The sequence below is a fragment of the Stigmatopora nigra genome, chromosome 10 (assembly GCF_051989575.1).
Source record: "Stigmatopora nigra isolate UIUO_SnigA chromosome 10, RoL_Snig_1.1, whole genome shotgun sequence".
Classification (NCBI taxonomy): domain Eukaryota; kingdom Metazoa; phylum Chordata; class Actinopteri; order Syngnathiformes; family Syngnathidae; genus Stigmatopora; species Stigmatopora nigra.
In genome coordinates, this window is record NC_135517.1 from 11533096 (window position 1) to 11549440 (window position 16345).

At 40.5% G+C, this 16345-nt stretch overlaps 3 protein-coding genes and 1 long non-coding RNA gene across 6 annotated transcripts in view; 1 reads left to right on the top strand and 3 right to left on the bottom strand.

The window, feature by feature from the left end:
- tas1r3 (taste receptor, type 1, member 3) overlaps window positions 1–12194 on the bottom strand; it is a 51453-nt gene extending 39259 nt beyond the window's left edge. Inside the window, exons 1-3 of one of the 2 annotated variants that reach the window (XM_077726405.1) lie at window positions 12100–12194; window positions 10551–10699; window positions 6650–6752 (exon numbers count right to left, since the gene is read on the bottom strand). The gene's annotated coding sequence lies outside the window, so the exon portion shown is untranslated. Of the gene's footprint in view, window positions 1–6649; window positions 6757–10550; window positions 10700–12099 lie in introns of both variants that reach the window. The other variant, XM_077726406.1, reaches the window with a different exon arrangement.
- errfi1a (ERBB receptor feedback inhibitor 1a) lies at window positions 1244–11164 on the top strand. 2 transcript variants are annotated; one of them, XM_077726407.1, is made up of 5 exons: window positions 1244–1456; window positions 4030–4233; window positions 4318–4400; window positions 5082–5756; window positions 7453–11164. In XM_077726407.1, exons 2-5 carry the CDS (start codon window positions 4082–4084, stop codon window positions 7797–7799), a joined length of 1257 nt encoding a protein of 418 aa, XP_077582533.1. In that variant the 5' UTR covers window positions 1244–1456; window positions 4030–4081; the 3' UTR covers window positions 7800–11164. The 2 variants fall into 2 exon arrangements, with proteins under 2 accessions (XP_077582533.1, XP_077582534.1); XM_077726408.1 differs by having other exon boundaries at window positions 4034–4233.
- A 392-nt stretch (window positions 12195–12586) lies between the features above and the next one.
- On the bottom strand, window positions 12587–14102 carry LOC144202688 (uncharacterized). Its single transcript, XM_077725570.1, has 7 exons — window positions 14097–14102; window positions 13944–13984; window positions 13681–13883; window positions 13455–13620; window positions 13060–13227; window positions 12931–12995; window positions 12587–12645 (listed from the first exon to the last, which is right to left on the bottom strand). The coding sequence occupies exons 1-7, from the start codon at window positions 14100–14102 to the stop codon at window positions 12587–12589; spliced, it is 708 nt and encodes a 235-aa protein (XP_077581696.1).
- A 35-nt stretch (window positions 14103–14137) lies between these two features.
- LOC144202670 (uncharacterized) lies at window positions 14138–14860 on the bottom strand. Its single transcript, XR_013327529.1, has 4 exons — window positions 14711–14860; window positions 14463–14587; window positions 14279–14337; window positions 14138–14187 (listed from the first exon to the last, which is right to left on the bottom strand). It is a non-coding gene; the product is annotated as an uncharacterized LOC144202670 (long non-coding RNA).
- Between the last annotated feature and the right edge of the window lie 1485 nt (window positions 14861–16345).

Consider the following 16345-nt stretch of genomic DNA (forward strand, 5'->3'; position numbering starts at 1 on the left):
TTGTAAATCTGATTGCAGGATGTCGTGTGACTACAAAAAAAGACAAAAGATGGATAATTGCTGGATCCTTCTGTAAAATATGTTATTATTGGCACTGCCTACCTGTTCATACATTCTCTGTGAACCAGGAAGTCGTCGGTGTTCTACGTGTTATCGAGTGTCATTCGACTTAGAAAAAGGTACTTACAATATAACATTGATGAATAAGAAATCTGGCATGTATTTGACAATGTTTCCTGATTTACTGTTGATGTCATTAAGGAAATATGAATAAATGATGCTACTATCAAAGTAGCAAAATATGTTATACAACCGCTTAAATCAGCGATTGGGAAATCTTTAACCCATTGTCGTTTTAGAGCGGCGAATATTGCAATGTTGCATAATTACTTGTGGCAGCCCTGATGATCACTTTTGGCATCCAAGAGTGTCACGGCACCCTGGTTGGGAATCCCCTGCTAAAACCAGATTGGCAATAGGAGCGTTAATTTAACTGATTTTGGTCAGAACAAGTTCAATTTAAACAACCTGAGTACATCAAATTTGATATTTACAATCGCTGGTATGATGTATATGATTAAAATGATGACAAACGGAAGACATAATTAGAGTCAGAATAAATTGAATGGTGGGTATGTCCTTTTTTTTAAATAGGTAGTCCTTAAATTAGATGCCTCGTTGAGGGCGATTTAAAGCAGGAGAATTATTTGTCATCATTTTTTGGAGCTGCACCTGAACACAACACACTGCAGTATGTTCAAGAGTGCTCTTTGCATTGAGGTCAATTAGTGACAGGATATATGGAGTGTGCTATTTTACCTAAACATCTGATATGTTGTCACTGATGATTTGTTTTTCACTGTCAATGCCTTTGTGTAAATAACTTTAACTCCTCCGTCACATCAGCGTCAAGTTGCGTTAAACATTTTATTTTGAATAGACACTGCCGTTGCACAGCTATTTTGTCTTCCAACTATTGGATTATTTACATAAAAGGTCTATCAGATCAGGACTTTGTATTTATTCTGATGCAATTTTAGGTTGAAATGTTAAAGCCATAAGTGGAAGCGTTGAAGAAATTGCAGGCACTTGCAGAAAAAAAAAATGAATAAATAAAAATGGAGGCGTGCGCCTTTAAGTGAGAGCGTGCGACTGTGGGGAGGGCCAGGGCGTCTCTTCTCATGACTGCAGCCTATAAGACGTCAGTTCGCTCCCATTCAACACTTCATCTAAAAGTGTCACATTGTGCGAGGGTGGGGGGGAGAGTCAGCCATTCTTAAGCGTCTGCTGGCCCCCCGATGTTAACTCCAAACAAGCTATACATTACAAACAAAACGGAGCTGTCTTAGGAGCCAACAAGGAGTTTCATTGGAGCCTTCCAAAAGGCACATTTATATTTTTTGGTTTTTATTTTTTTTTCTGGGGGACGGGGGTCCCTGGAGGAGCGTTACTCTTGGTGAGTTTTGCAGTTTGAGACGTGTGCGACTTTGTTTTTGACTCGACATGTTGATGTCAGACGTTATTGAGTGATGGCTGAGCGGGAGTTCATGTTAATTTCAAATGTTTGGATGATAAACAGCTTGAATAATTGCCCAGATGACTATCAAAACAAATACAAAACTTTTCTCATTGTATTTATTTTATTTTATTTTATTTTACAATGGATGCTTAGGACACCTGAAGGCATTTGCTATTAAAGATCGATCCTGATTTATTGACATGCCGTACAATAGCAGGAAAAAAAGAAGTGTGCCTGTGTTCTGCATGGCGTGACTTAACCCCGCTGCTAGAGGGCTTTTAACCACGATTGTCTAAATCCGGTAAAGTGAGGGGGTGTGCACTGCTGCGTGCTTGCCGCACAGGTAAAGCGGGTATGGTTGCTCGGAAACCGCTGCAGGGGTGTCGTTTGGCGGGGGCGGCAACTCCCTCCCTTCTTTATCTAGCGCGCCTCTTTTGCTGTCACTTTACCTACCTGAAGACTTTTAGAAACATCCTCATTGGGTATGGTATCCCCAAAAGAAACGATTTGAGAATACTACGTTTTTTTTTTTTTTTTTAAACAGGTTGTTAGTCAATGATAGATACGCTTATTTTTTTATTTTATTTATATTGTTATTGTATGTAATAGTTATTATTTTTGGGCCATAGGATATCACTAATCTATCTATTCTAATGCCTTAAAGTCATAGTTACAGGCTATAAATATAAAACATTATAAGGAGAATTGGTATACTGTCGTAACATAGCTCGGTGACATATTCTTGAACCTCTGCAAAGAGTAGTTCATTGTGTACCAAAGCTTTGCGGTTTCGTACCGTGGTATTGATATTTATTACTAACTTTTGGTAAGGTACAACATCTTAGATCAAGACATATTTTCATTTATTATAATTAAGGGCACCAGAGTCTTTGTTACAGTAATTTGTTACAGTGTCTCCTACACATGTGCAATGAATATTTGTATGTTGGATGCTTCATCAATAAACTCATGGACATGGTATTTATTGATCATGTGGTAATTTGAGTTGAGCAAAAATGCATCAAATAGCCCAATTGAGTTGCGCATAAAATTATGTGTGACGAAGAATTTCAATCTTTTTCGTCTTACTACACGTTATGAAGCTGTTGGATCCAGAAGTGAAAAATTGCCATAAGTGTGATGAGGGAAACCTACCTAATAAATCATATTTACTCCTGTAACAACTACATACATGACATTATGCACACATTCCCTTGACCTGAAATTCTGAATTGCAGTGTGAATTTTAGCCAAGCTGACTCCGGGTTTTTAACCCTATTATCATGTATCTTTTGAGCTATGAAAAATCTGTCTACAAATACAGAGGGATGGGAAAAATAGTGTCTAATATTGGATGGAGTGAACTTGGCAAGAAGTCTGGAGTATCCAAAACAAGGTGCCAAAAGGCTAGACAGTCTAATTAAGTGGTGTCCGAGGACTTCTTTGGTTTCAGGTAGTCTAATCAAAACTTTGGTAAAGGTAGCCTGAAGTGTACAATCAATAACTCCATGGTACTGCGTTCGCTTGTCCAATGATCCAAACAAAGTGTTTCCACAGTTTGCCCAGCCACGTGTGGTTTGTTTTAATCCCGTCGCCTGTAAGTGCTCCGGTGGTGGAGTGCCAGGATGAACCGTCTTTGCACCTGTTGCAAGAGGAAGCACGAGCCCCTGGGGTTTCATTATCGAGGATCATATTGCTTCCCGTCACCCGCTGGCCCGCCGAACCAAATGCGCGGATTGGCGAAGCTGCCAGGCCCCGACGGCTTCGGCGTAGTTTGGCCGTGACCAATGCCCCCTGTGCTTCCTGTTGTTTTAGGGCTTTTGTTTCCTAGCAGCTGTCACAGCAGTGCATAAATACGTCTCACGGGAGGCAAAGGACGGGTTATTACAAGGGGGGGCTGGAGTTATTGTCACTCATCACTCCAACATTACTAGTCCGTGGACACCGCACAGGTGATGCCATATGAGCACGTCCACGGAAAGCCACCTGCTGCTTTGCGCGTTACTTCACGGCCTGTTGTGAAATAGCAAACAGGTTCATCCAGTCAAATCGCATCAGGATTTTGGTCAGTGGTTCATTTTCATGGGGGACAAAATTGATATGCTCCTGGAGTCCACTGCACTGAATATTGCAGACATGGTTTACCCAGCCTTGACAAATGTTTGACATGACGCAAACATTCAGGTCATTTGACACGAGATGTTGCAACATCAGGTGGCGTTCTGGTAAAAGGAGGAGCCCCTTTTCTCCTTCTCTCACTTCATGCCTGGCCGGATTGCATTGACAGAAAGCGCAGACTCTTTGTCTTGGCTTCTGTACACAAGTAGTCAACAGCTAGGACTAAACAACCGGTAGAATTCAACTCTCGTACCACTCCGGTCATGCTTCCTCAATATTTCCCATCTGCGGATTTGCTTTCTATCAAAACATGTCCTTCTGGCTCTTCCATGCACCTGCTTTTGCGCTTAGTTTTTAGTTTCCCCCCTCTGATTGATGTATTGCCGTGGCAGGTAGAGCGGTGGCAGCCAGCCGGGCCGAAGATCCGAGCGTTCCCTGGCTTTGATGCGGCCCGAGGGCGCCTGGAGCATGTCCACGGTGGGCCTGATTGCCCAGGAGACATCTTTTCCCGTAGAACACCCCTTCCTACGGGGCAGCTACTGTCACAGCATGGCTGGATCCAAGTCAACGTGGAGTTGTTCCCGCGACCCGGACAAGTGAGCACACCGGGGGAATTCTCACTGAGGAAGGAATGTTACGTGGTGCAAGTGCACAGGAGTAACAGCTTTTATCCTTGACAGCTTCTACTTCACTATGAAATCTGCACACGTGGATGAGGGCTACCGCAGCCAGCAGAAGAGTCCCCCATCGCTCAGCTATGAAAGTAAGTACTTTTTTTGAAGAATGCCAATAGAAGCACTAACGAGATACAACACGAGAATCTATGTCCAGAACAAAGATATCAGGAAGATATCAGAAAAGTAGTCATTAAAATACTTGGATTATGATGGATGTGGTTGCAGGTTTGCTCTTAATGTTTGGGTGACCTTATTTAGTGACGTGATTTATTAGAAGTACTACAAGGAATGCAAACAACAACCACAATGATTGAAGATGTGTGTAGCGACACCAGTGTCTTTTTTTGGTGATCCTGTCGTATAAATTTGAAACCTAAGATCTTAACTCTTTCCAGCCAAACTGACGTCACACAATGGCTGCATTCATTGACTGTCATTTTTTGTCTCTAAACATTATTTTTATCCAACACTCAGTCTAAAAAATTGGAATACTTAACCAACCATCGGTCACATGAGGGTCAGATTGGTTGTTGTTGTCTCTCTTCCTTTAGCGTCAATGAAAAAGAAATCTAAGGATCTAAAGAGTCAAAAGGCAAAATCCCCGTTGCCTTGACGTCAATCGCTGACCGTAGAAACTGAAACGCGCACTTAACTCACAATCCACATATTCGCTTCTTGTTTTGCTTTTAGTCCGTCAATAATGTATTTTTGTGCTCGTCCGTTTCCATGACTAATGTTGAAATGTGTCATTGCGGCTCTCCTGGCAGGACATAAACTCGGTTCCAGCAGCCACAAATTACCTCCCAAGAAGTCTCGGCCTTCGCTTTTCTCCCTGACCTGCAGTACCGAAGCGTCCACTCCTAGTCCGGTGGACGACGACCAGGTGGTCCCCTCATTCCAACGTCTCTCCGTGTACGAGTGCGGCAGTCCACCGCAGACCCCGGGCCGGTGCTCCAAACCCCTTCCACCCATCCCGGCCCCCGGCGACCTCTCGTCCGAGCAGGCCATGGACAACGAGGTGGAGTTCTTCAACAGCACGGACGAGAGCTGCCGCCTGGTGTCGGATCAGTGTTCCAAACCTTCCCCCTTTTGGATGGGGCTCCCCGGTCGGAGGAGCTTCAGGGACTGCGGACGGATTAACCACGCGTACTACGACGGACCTTCGGGACAGCAAAACCCCAAGCAAAGCCAACCTCAACAGCTTCCCGCGCCGCAGCATCGGCGTCAGGACTTAGCGGCGGGCTGCCAACGGCAGCAGGACAAAGCTCAGCGCAGAGTACGGCGCTCTCACTCGGGACCGGCCGGATCCTTAAACAAACCTTCCCCACAGCGCTTCACCCACCATAACCACATCGCCAACAATGCCAATTTGTCAGAGGCTCCTCCGCCGATCCCACCACGGTCAAACAAGACGGCAGATCCCTCACACTATCATCACAAAGGTAGCTATTTAACATTGGGTCGATTATGATTTGGTTCTTTTCTTATTTTATACAAAGGGAAGAGCACAGGGTTAAAAACTAACACAAGAAGTTGTTTTAACATGACATTTCAACTCAACCAATTTTGCTGGCATTACAATGTTTCGATGGGACAACTTAAAACCATCAGTACTTAGTGGACTTCAAACTACTTCGCGGAAGTCGAGTTCTTTTAGACATATGATTGGTCAGAAGGACGAATGCAATGTTCATACACCAACACTAATTTACTGAGGAGTTCAATTTTTGAACTCTAAACTTGGCCCAAAAATTTGATTTGATTTGGCGTTATGGCCGTTCCCCTTATTTTTATTGGGTTATATTTCCAAAATAAGTCCCCAGATTTTATACCAGAGTGATGCCTTCTTTTGGATGAACAGACTTTACTCAGCACAGTGTCACTTTCCCACAAATTGCAATGAGTAAGTTATAGGAGGGGAAGAAAAATAAACAAACTATCATGAGAAGACTCTTCATCTTACCTTTCATCCTGTGTACTCATCATATATATCATAGTGATCATATGACATTGAAAGATTTTTTTTATAGTAAACATGCATATTTACAAAACCACAGTTTTCACATTGTATGCTCTTTTGCAAAACACAGGAATTAGTGTCAAGGTCACATACACAGACAGACACCTTCACATACTCAAAGTTGTTGGAGAATGAAACGTTTCATCTTAAAGAAACGTTTCAATAGAAAATATGTTCATTCATATGCGCTGTCCCTTATCAAATCAATCAATGTATTGGACATTTTCTTTAAATTTTACATTATCAATGGCACATACAAATTGCGTCACACAAAAATCCTTTTTCATTCAAAAATAAATGTAATTACAGTCTTACCTTTACTTGTTAAAGACGTCCACATGCCGTTCCTTCTGAGCAAACTCATCGATGACCTGCTTGAGGAAGCCTTCCTTTTGTGCCTTGAGATTTGAAAGTCTGCCTGTCTCGATAGAAATCAGTAAATGGTGTTTGGTCAGTCCCGTTTCTGCAATTTTTCCATCTTTTCCGGATTTAAAAATACCTTTCCAGAGCTGGAAATTTGTCATCCGCACCTTCTACCTGTTAATTGCCGATTACACTTTTTTGCCATCATGAGCGCCCCCTGGCTACCTAACTGGCCTCCTCAAATGATACATAGCTACCGATTGAAACAGGCAAGTAACACGTGAGCGATATATAATTATTGGCAAAACCACGGCAGTTTGGTTCATCTTCATATTGGAACATTGAATAACGACATAAAGAGAGCTTAGTCAAATCTGGCAATCAGACAAAGGCACTGCTAGGCAACGTTTCTCTGTCATTTCCGTCCTTTTCGTCGTCTATTCTCTAATATTTTGAAGGTAAATGTGAAAATTTAAAGAAAATATCAACACTGCCCATTGTTTTTATTTAATCGATCAAAAATACAATCATTATATAATTATTTTTTAATTTCAAAACGGCAGTCGAGTCTAGCCAGGCCTTTTCTGACTCTCCGTCATTGTTTTGCGGGAATAAAAAAAAAATGCTTCCCAGCATCAAGAAAAGAAATAAACATCTGGAGTTAATTCCCTTATTGATTCCGCTTGTAGAAAAATGTTATCTTTTCAGATGAAATTTACTCATCTATGTTTTTTTTGCTTTTTTCCCCCCACCAGAACTCCGGCGCTGGTCAGCCGAGGTGTCGTACAGTGACGAAGACAAGCCGCCAAAACTCCCCCCGAGGGAGCCCTTGGGCAGCTCTCGTACCCCCAGCCCCAAGAGCCTCCCCATGTACATTAACGGCGTGATGCCCACCACCCAAAGCTTTGCGTCGGACCCCAACTATGTGCGTCGGGGTTTACAGAGACAGAATAGCGAAGGCTCGCCTTGCATCTTGCCTATCGTGGACAAGGAGGGGAATAAGGTCAGCAGCACTCATTACTACCTTCTGTGGGATTTTGAGAACCCCGGCTCGGACTGGGAGTTCCCCAAACGGCAGAAAGCGCCCGTGGATCTCGTTTGAGGACCCTCGCCTCTCTCCAAACTGCTGCTTTTAGTTTTAGATACTGAAGGAGGCGCGTCCAGTTCCTCGCGTTCTTTAACTTTGGACGTATTTGGATGTCACTGGAAAAGATTTTACTGTCCGGAAAGGTGCAAGCGGGCCTCGGAGTTCTCACTTTCAGTGTTTTGCGTCTGGAAGGTGGACCGTCATGTGTTGCTGCTTTTTATCTGGAAAGGTCAGAGATGTGACCGTGCGACATTTACTCGGTCGGGATGGGCGTATTCATCAAATCGTGGTTAGGTTCATTTTAGATTGGTCTCCAGTTGGATACAGAGCACCCGTTAGAGCAGTGGTTTACAATCTTATTTTAGTTTTTTTTTTTAAACCAAGTACTGATGTATTGCACTTAAGAGTTAAACGCGATTGGATTTACAAGTTCAAGTTAAAGCCACTTTAACTCGTCCAGTGCCTATGATGGCGAGGGACGTCCACATCCATTTTGACAGAAAGGAATTGAATGAACATGATGCAAAAGTAGTGGTTAGCGTGTCGGCCTCATAGCTCTGGGGTCCTGGGTTCAACTCCAGGTCGTGTCCATCTGTATGGAGTTTGCATGTTCTCCCCGGGCTTGCGTGGGTTTCCTCCGGGTACTCCGATTTCCTCCCACATTCCAAAAACATGCATAGTAGGCTGATTGGACACTCTAAATTGCCCCTAGGTACGAGTGTGAGTGTGCATGGTTGTCTGTCTCCTTGTGCCCTGCCATCGGCTGGACCGAAGTCAGCTGGGACAGGCTCCAGCACCCCCCAGGAGCCTAATGAGGATAATGCAGTTCAGAAATAAAAATTTGACAATTCTCTTGCACACCACTAGAGAAAGTAGAGAAAGCAAACGTACCACTGCTTGTGTTCATTTAGCCCATCCCTTAAAATGTTTGTGATTTAGGTTCAAATGAAGGATTTTAGCACTTGAATATTTACTGTAAGTGAAGGGGATGATCATGTTTTTTTTCCCCCAACTCGCCAACCCTCGTGCCTAGCGTGTTCCTTAAAATGGGATCTGTAAAAAGAAGTCTTTTTTGTTGTTTTTTGTTTTGTTTTAAAGAACGTGCTATCACACTTGTCGGGCGCGGCTGCTAGGCCATTGAAACTTGGCACTACCGTGTTCTCACGTACACCATTTAAAGTAGATTTAAAAGCCTACACATGCTAGTATTGTTTCCTTTTCCACACCTGTTTTCAAATGCAAGGTTTTTATCAGATAAAAACATGAAATCATTTCAAAACATAACATGGCAATTGAAAATAATGGTAAGGCAGCCAGGAATTGTTAGGCAATTTACAACTTTCATACGCATATGAATGTTAATAACCGCAAAGTGAATGCAAAATGGCCACAAAACACGTCAACCTAAAAGATTTGTGACCATTCCTGCTTTAGGATTTTAAGTATTGTCTACTTCATTGCGGTAATCTTGCATTTATATTTGTTTATTTTCCATAGCGTTTGTAATTTTTAAATTGCCTCACACTTCCTAGACAATATAATACTTTTTTTTTAACATCAAATCAAAAAGGCAATCAGACTTAACTTTACTTCTACTTTACTTTGGGGACTCGTTTATGGCTCTGATACTACCTCTAAGAAAATGAAAATTTGACTCTTTCCAAATATTCCATGAGAGGAAAAATCCTGTCAGGTTGTCCAATCGCGAAAGTACTTGTTACTGGTTTAAATTTGTTTTTTTTCTTTTTGGTTTTGGAGGTTGCACAGAGAGAGGAACGTCGCCTTGAAGCTAGACATACACTGTCAAATAAACGTATATGTGACACAGTAGAGAGAAGTATACAGTGCTGTGTTCTCAACGTGGATTTTTACTGGTAGCATTCCTAGTTTTTTGCTTGATTTTTGTTTAGGTTTTTTTTGACAGCAACACTTTGAAAGCGCTCTCCTGACACTTACAGGACGGAAGCGATAGTTTGATCGTAAACTCTGACAAAGTCCGTACAGTGTATGCCCAGCTTTAGTGAATGTATTCTTACTGAAATTATTCTGTTTTTTTATGTTTAGTGGTCAAGCTGTGAGTCATTGTTTGGAACACATATGCTACCTCCCTTCAATATCAATCCTCCATTTCACTTTGTCCACTTTTTTTTTTATTTTAATTTTGTGCGGAACAACTACAACAGAGTACTAGGGACACAAGGAACAAAAATAGTGCATTAAAATACAAGGTTTAACATGACTTACTAAAATTTTTTTCATTAATATCTCCTCAAAAAAGATTTGTTTTTTTTAAACAAGTATTAATTACAGTATTTATTTAAAAAAATATATCCTTTACCTTCTCTGACAAAAACTGAAAAAAATGATACGTTTTCTTTTTTTGCAACTTGCCCTCAAATTTTAAGTCATTTTTAGGAAGATTTTTTTTGCTAATTAAACACTAGATAAGCGACTTCCTTAATTAATTTTAATGGATTATTTTTGTACGTATGAAGAAATAATAGTTTTGCCTTTTTGTTCTTCAATGAACTTTTTTCTATGAAAGTTATTTTTCGTCTTGCCTTTCCTTTAATTTAAGGAATTATTTTATTATCTCCAAAAAATGAGCCCCCCCCAAAACATGCATTGTGTTTTCTCACCAATTTAAAATAGGCCTAATTCTCCTATTTAAACCCTTTACATCCTAGTGTCCCTAACACTCCCGATCAGACACAACCGACGTCCGAGTTCCGTTGAGGGTTGCCCGTCGTCAAAATGGAGTCTCACCGGGTGTTTTCCGACCGAGCGCTTGGCTCCGGGACGATGGCGGAGGTGAACCCTCCGCCGCGTGGTCTTTCCTGTTCTGCACAAGCATTCCTGCCTGACATGATTGCAGTGGGTGTGTCCTCACAAACTTTGGCTGCCGGCAGCCGAGGCTGAGAAAAGAAAAACAAAGCAAAAATAAGATAAATATATATAAATATACATATATATAGATCCATGTGATTTTTTTTATTGTTCTTGCCTTACCTAATGGACACACGAGGATGAGATTGTAAATGTAGCACACGTACGGAAGAACACGGTGTTCGTTTTTGGAGAAGGAGGGGACACCTAACTAAGGTCAACCGGTTATTGAAAAAAAATATATATATTTTTGTAGTTTCTGCTCACAAACGCAATCTTGCTTGGACTTTAAAAGTCATCACCACCGCCCCTCCACCCGAGGAAAGAAATGTTTACATACACTGGTACTATTTAATCTTAAAAAAAGGTATTCAAATGTCTTATTATGGAAAATAACAAAAAAAAATACTAAAACAAAACAAAAAATAAGGACTTTTTAGTAACTTCTGTGCTGTGGTGAAGACGAATGTTGACATGCACTGGGAGAGAGAGAGAGAGAGAGAGAGAGAGAGAGCACCATGCTGTGTACAGTATTTAACAATTCCATTATTTTCTTATACATAGTCATTTTTGCAAAGGAAAGAAAAATAAAACATTATTTATATGACGTGTTTGAGGTCTCTTTGTCTTTTATATATATTTTATATATATCCTGTTAATAAATATTTTCTTATTGATTGCTTCAAATAGACTACTCATTAGTATTTTTTTTATTCTGAAGGGATTATTTTTTCTTGAAAGAAAAATTAAAATATGCAACTTTCGTCCAATCCATTTAAACTGGGAGCAAGGAATGAACTTCGTTCTGGTGAAAAAAAATATTTGACATATTTTTCAAATATGACAATTGCTGTTAATTTTTAACCATCTAACACAGAAAACTGCAGCTGTCTGGTTAATGATTGACTGCAGCAGGTCAAGACAGAAAATAAATTAATATTATTGAATGCATGCATATCACTGACAGAACGAGAACCACGACACATTGACGAGCACATGAACCAACAACGATTATTAAATACAGCAAATAAAAAAATTAATCAGACAAGAACAGGTTTGGATTAGATTGTGACGTCATCATGACTTTGACGAGTCTGCTCTCTACTGGCTAAATGAGGAAGTGACAAAGTATATAAAAACAAGTTTTACGTTAGGAAAAGAAATAAAACGTTGGATTTTGTTGAAAAAAAAATTAATTAATTGCGAACTTTGCATTCATTTAAACAGGAGAGAATTTCCTGGTTAAAAAAACGTTAACGTGCTATTATAGGACTTTTTTCACAGTCCAAAATTTAAATGGCCAAAAGGAACAAAAGCACCTTTTTCTGTAAGTAGGGCCAGAAAATGAAAGTAAGCATTAAGTTTACTTAGTAATAATTAGCAGAATGAATTGTGTAAAGAAATGCATATTATTAATAATTGCACTCACTCATATTTTTATGCAGGTCTCTTCCGTAGATGAGACGTTCTCATTTAATCATGTTTTTCAATTTGTGCATCAATTTAATCAGTGTACCAGAAAAGTGTGTTCCGAAATAAGGTTCCGTGTTTTGAATAGAGCCTGTAGTTAAAATAGGCTTTAAAAAATTCAAAACACTTCTAATTTCTAAATCTAATTTTTGGGTTTACATTTCTTCTGCTAAAATAAACATTTCACAAAAAATCCAAAAGATAATATTTATTGCACACAAAAAAAATCATGAAAACCACAATCTGAAGTTATAAATTAAATCTCTATATATTTTTCCATTATTTTATCTTCATCCTATTGTAACATTTGATGCTTTGAGAAGTTTTGTTGTCACCTGCAGAGAAAAAAAAAGTTTAGATGATGTCATGTGAGATTTTCAGAGTTACAATATTTAGGAATAATTAAAATGAAATTACCATACCTGTATGTATGTATTGAGGTTTTCTCAAAACGGCCGGAAGCGTTCAGTTGTGTAACTGCCCGAGCCTCCCAAATTGTAAGGTCCTGCACAAAAAAAATAATGTATTATTTTTATAATAAAAGTCAAATTTTAAATTTTAAAAAAGTTGTAATTTTACATAAAGATGCATATATTTTTAAGATTTAGAAGTATTTTGTAGTATTTGGAGGAACATTTGATCAAATCAAAAATACTCAAAATTAAAACAATGATTTGAAATGTCCTGAAGTTGATTTTTTGTTATGGCACAATGTCAACTAAGGCAAAATAGCACAGGGTCAAAAATGCCACGATAAAAAAAATCCTGGTTCCGTCAGACCACGACATACCTGTCCCGGTGAAGTCAAAGTAGTCTTCTTTAAAATCTAGAAATCCAGTTGAATCTGGCGTATCCCTGAAAACACAAACCAATCATTTTTCGCCATCATTTTGATTGTTTTCACGACCCGTTAACTCACCAGGAGCCGCAACGTCTTTGTTTAACCACAAAGACGACAATGGCGATGACTATGGCCAATAACAAGGCAAACGCAAGCGATCCAAAGAGTGCTCCGTAGAAGGCCGGGCCCCAGCGGAGGTGTTGGCATCGCGGGCCCTGGTACTGGTTGATATTTGACCGATAGCAACTAGGATGCAAACAATCAATCAGAATCATTCTCATCAAGCGCTTAAATCCTGAATTCAAAATATAAACAGAGCACTGAAGGTAGATAAAACTACATCAAAATAGGATTACGCATTCACTGGCATTGACTGTGACTGACGTCCAATCCCATTTCACTGGGCAATATCAGCCCTTCCAGTCAAAACGGATTACTTTTGCTTCCATGGAATGGCTTATATGACGTCTTACTTGCACACTGCTCCTTGGTGAATATGATTGAGGCATTCACCATGTCCATGGCAGTAGTCCGGCTCCCTCTTGCAGGGTCCCACACACTGCCACTGTCCGTCAATCACCTCCATCGTAGCATTTGTAAATTTGGAGCAGTTGACATAGGGCCGAAGATCCCCAATACCTGATTGACAGCAGCGTGTTTATTTCTGCAAAGGACGATTGCCTAAAAATTGCGACTGACTTTGAATCTGCAGAACGGGAGAGGCGACTCCTTTGAAGAGAACGCTAACGTTTCCGAGGGCTTCGGAGATCTGCCGGATGTTGGCGTCCTCGCTCAGGATTTGCGCCAACTCGTCGTCGAGCCGAGCATTGAGCCACTGGATCTGAGAGTTGTTATTGCGATAAACGTACTCCGCTTGGCTCGTGGTCAAAACACGTGTTGGCCTAAAAGACAACTAGTTAGAATGTTTTAGCAAGGAAGAAAATGAGCCCAGTGATACATACTGTGACTCGGGGACGTCCGCTTTCGTAAGCAGAAATTTCAACTGCGGGAGAAGACAGAAGTTGAGAATGTTAGAAATTGTTTGGGTCGGGTTCAATTTCCATTTTATGTTTTTGGAGGTTGCTCTGGATTGAAGCAATGGGATGAAGGTCTACCTTCATGATGAGCTTGTTGAAAAAGTCGACTTTTGGGTCAATCTGCATTGAGCGCCGCTGCCTTTGGCTTGATTCGATAATACTTGATGGTCTAACGTGGAGAGAAAGGCGCCAAATGAATAGAATCAGCCACGACAAATGAATGAAGTAAGAAATTTGCAAAGTGTTATCAATAAACTTACATTAAGTTAACGACGGCCACTTTTTGAAAGTCTTGAATTTCAGCGCAAAGTTTTTCAAGCTGAAAAAATTGTTTTCAAAGATGGTCAGGATAACCGTTAAAACTTTATTGTGATGTTGAAAACATAAAACTAATTCACTTGTATTTTTGGAAAAACAAGAAAGTTGCTAAAAGAAAATCATTACCTCCTTTTGCAACTTTTCGACGAGAGCTATTGAGTCAAAAGACTGCAAATTCTGACGTGCATCAGAATCGTTGATTTTTATATCCAGTGTAATATTTGCTTTTCTAGTAGGTATTGCTGAATAATCTGAAAAAAAAAGAAGGCACAAAGACAAAAGCATTTTGGGTGAAAAATATGCCATAAGGTTTGATACCAAGGGCATTGCAAGGTACCTTTGTAAATAATTTAGAACACGGTGGTAATTCTTACCAAGATAAGGAGTTGAAAGGTTTATAACATATTCACAAAGGTTCCCATGATATTCCACATCACATTTGGGAGTTGTAAATGCACCCGTGTGGGTGCTTTCATCAAGTGTCGATCCTCTAGATGTAAATGATGGTTGTGAAGTAAGCTCTGATTCAGAAGATGAAGAAATATTTGCAATGGAAGGTCGCGTGTTGGTAACAGAAGAATGAGTTGTTTCCAGACTGTTGTGGGTTGAGTCTGTCAGCTGAGTTCTCGCTGGAGAGAAGGTTGAAGGTACCCCTGAAGATGAATCACTGTCAGTTGAAGAACTGATTGTTTCTGTGGAGTCAGTATTGGTAGTTTTAAGGGTTCCTTCTGTGGTGAATGTTGTTTCCAGACTTCTCAGAGTTGAGTCAGTAAGCTGAGTAGTTGCTGGATTGAAAGTTGAAGGTACCCCTGTTACGAAACCACTTTCAGTGGAAGAACTTATTGTTTCTGTGGAATCAGTATTGGTAGTTTTGAGGTTTCCTTCTGTGGTGAATATTGTTTCCAGACTTCTCAGAGTTGAGTCAGTCAGCTGAGAGGTGGTTAAAGGCACAGCTGAAGATATACTACTGCCAGTGGAAGAACTGATTGTTTCAGTGGAGTCAGTATTGGTAGTTTTGAGGGTTTCCTCTGTGGCGAATGTTGTTTCCAGACTGTTCTGGGTTGGGTCAGTCAGCTGAGTGGTGGTTGAAGGTACGCCTGTAGATACATCACTTTCAGTGGAAGAACTTATTGTTTCTGTGGAATCAGTATTGGTAGTTTTGAGGGTTCCATCTGTGGTGAATGTTGTTTCCAGAATGTTCTGGGTTGAGTCAAACAGCTGAGTTGTGGTTGAAGGTACCCCGGAAGATAAACTACTGCCAGTGGAAGAACTAAATGTTTCAGTTGAGTCAATATTGGTAGTTTTGGGGGTTCTATCTGTGTTGAGTGTTGTTTCCAGACTTCTCAGAGTTGAGTCAGTCAGCTGAGTGGTGGTTAAAGGTACCCCTGAAGATAAACTATTGCCAGTGGAAGAACTGATTGTTTCAGTGGAGTCAGTATTGGTAGTTTTGAGGGTTCCTTCTGTGGTGAATGTTGTTTCGAGACTACTCAGAGTTGAGTCAGTCAGCTGAGTTGTGATTGAAGGTACCCCTGAAGATAAACTCCTGCCAGTGGAAAAACTGATTGTTTCAGTGGAGTCAGTATTGGTCGTTTTGAGGGTTCCATCTGTGACGAATGTTGTATCCAGACTGTTTTGGGTTGAGTCAGACAGCCAATTGGTGGTTGAAGGTACGCCTGTAGATAGACCACCCTCAGTGGAAGAACTTATTGTTTCTTTGGAATAACTATTGGTAGTTTTGAGGGTTCCATCTGTGGCAAATGTTGTTTCCAGACTGTTCTGGGTTGAGTAAGACAGCTGAATGGTGGTTGAAGGTACCACTGATGATAAACTACTGCCAGTGGAAGAACTGATTGTTTCTGTGTAATCAGTATTGGTAGTTTTGAGGGTTCCATCTGTGGCAAATGTTGTTTCCAGACTGTTCTGGGTTGAGTCAGACAGCCGATTGGTGGTTGAAGGTACGCCTGTAGATACACCACTTTCAGTGGAAGAACTTATTGTTTCTGTGTAAT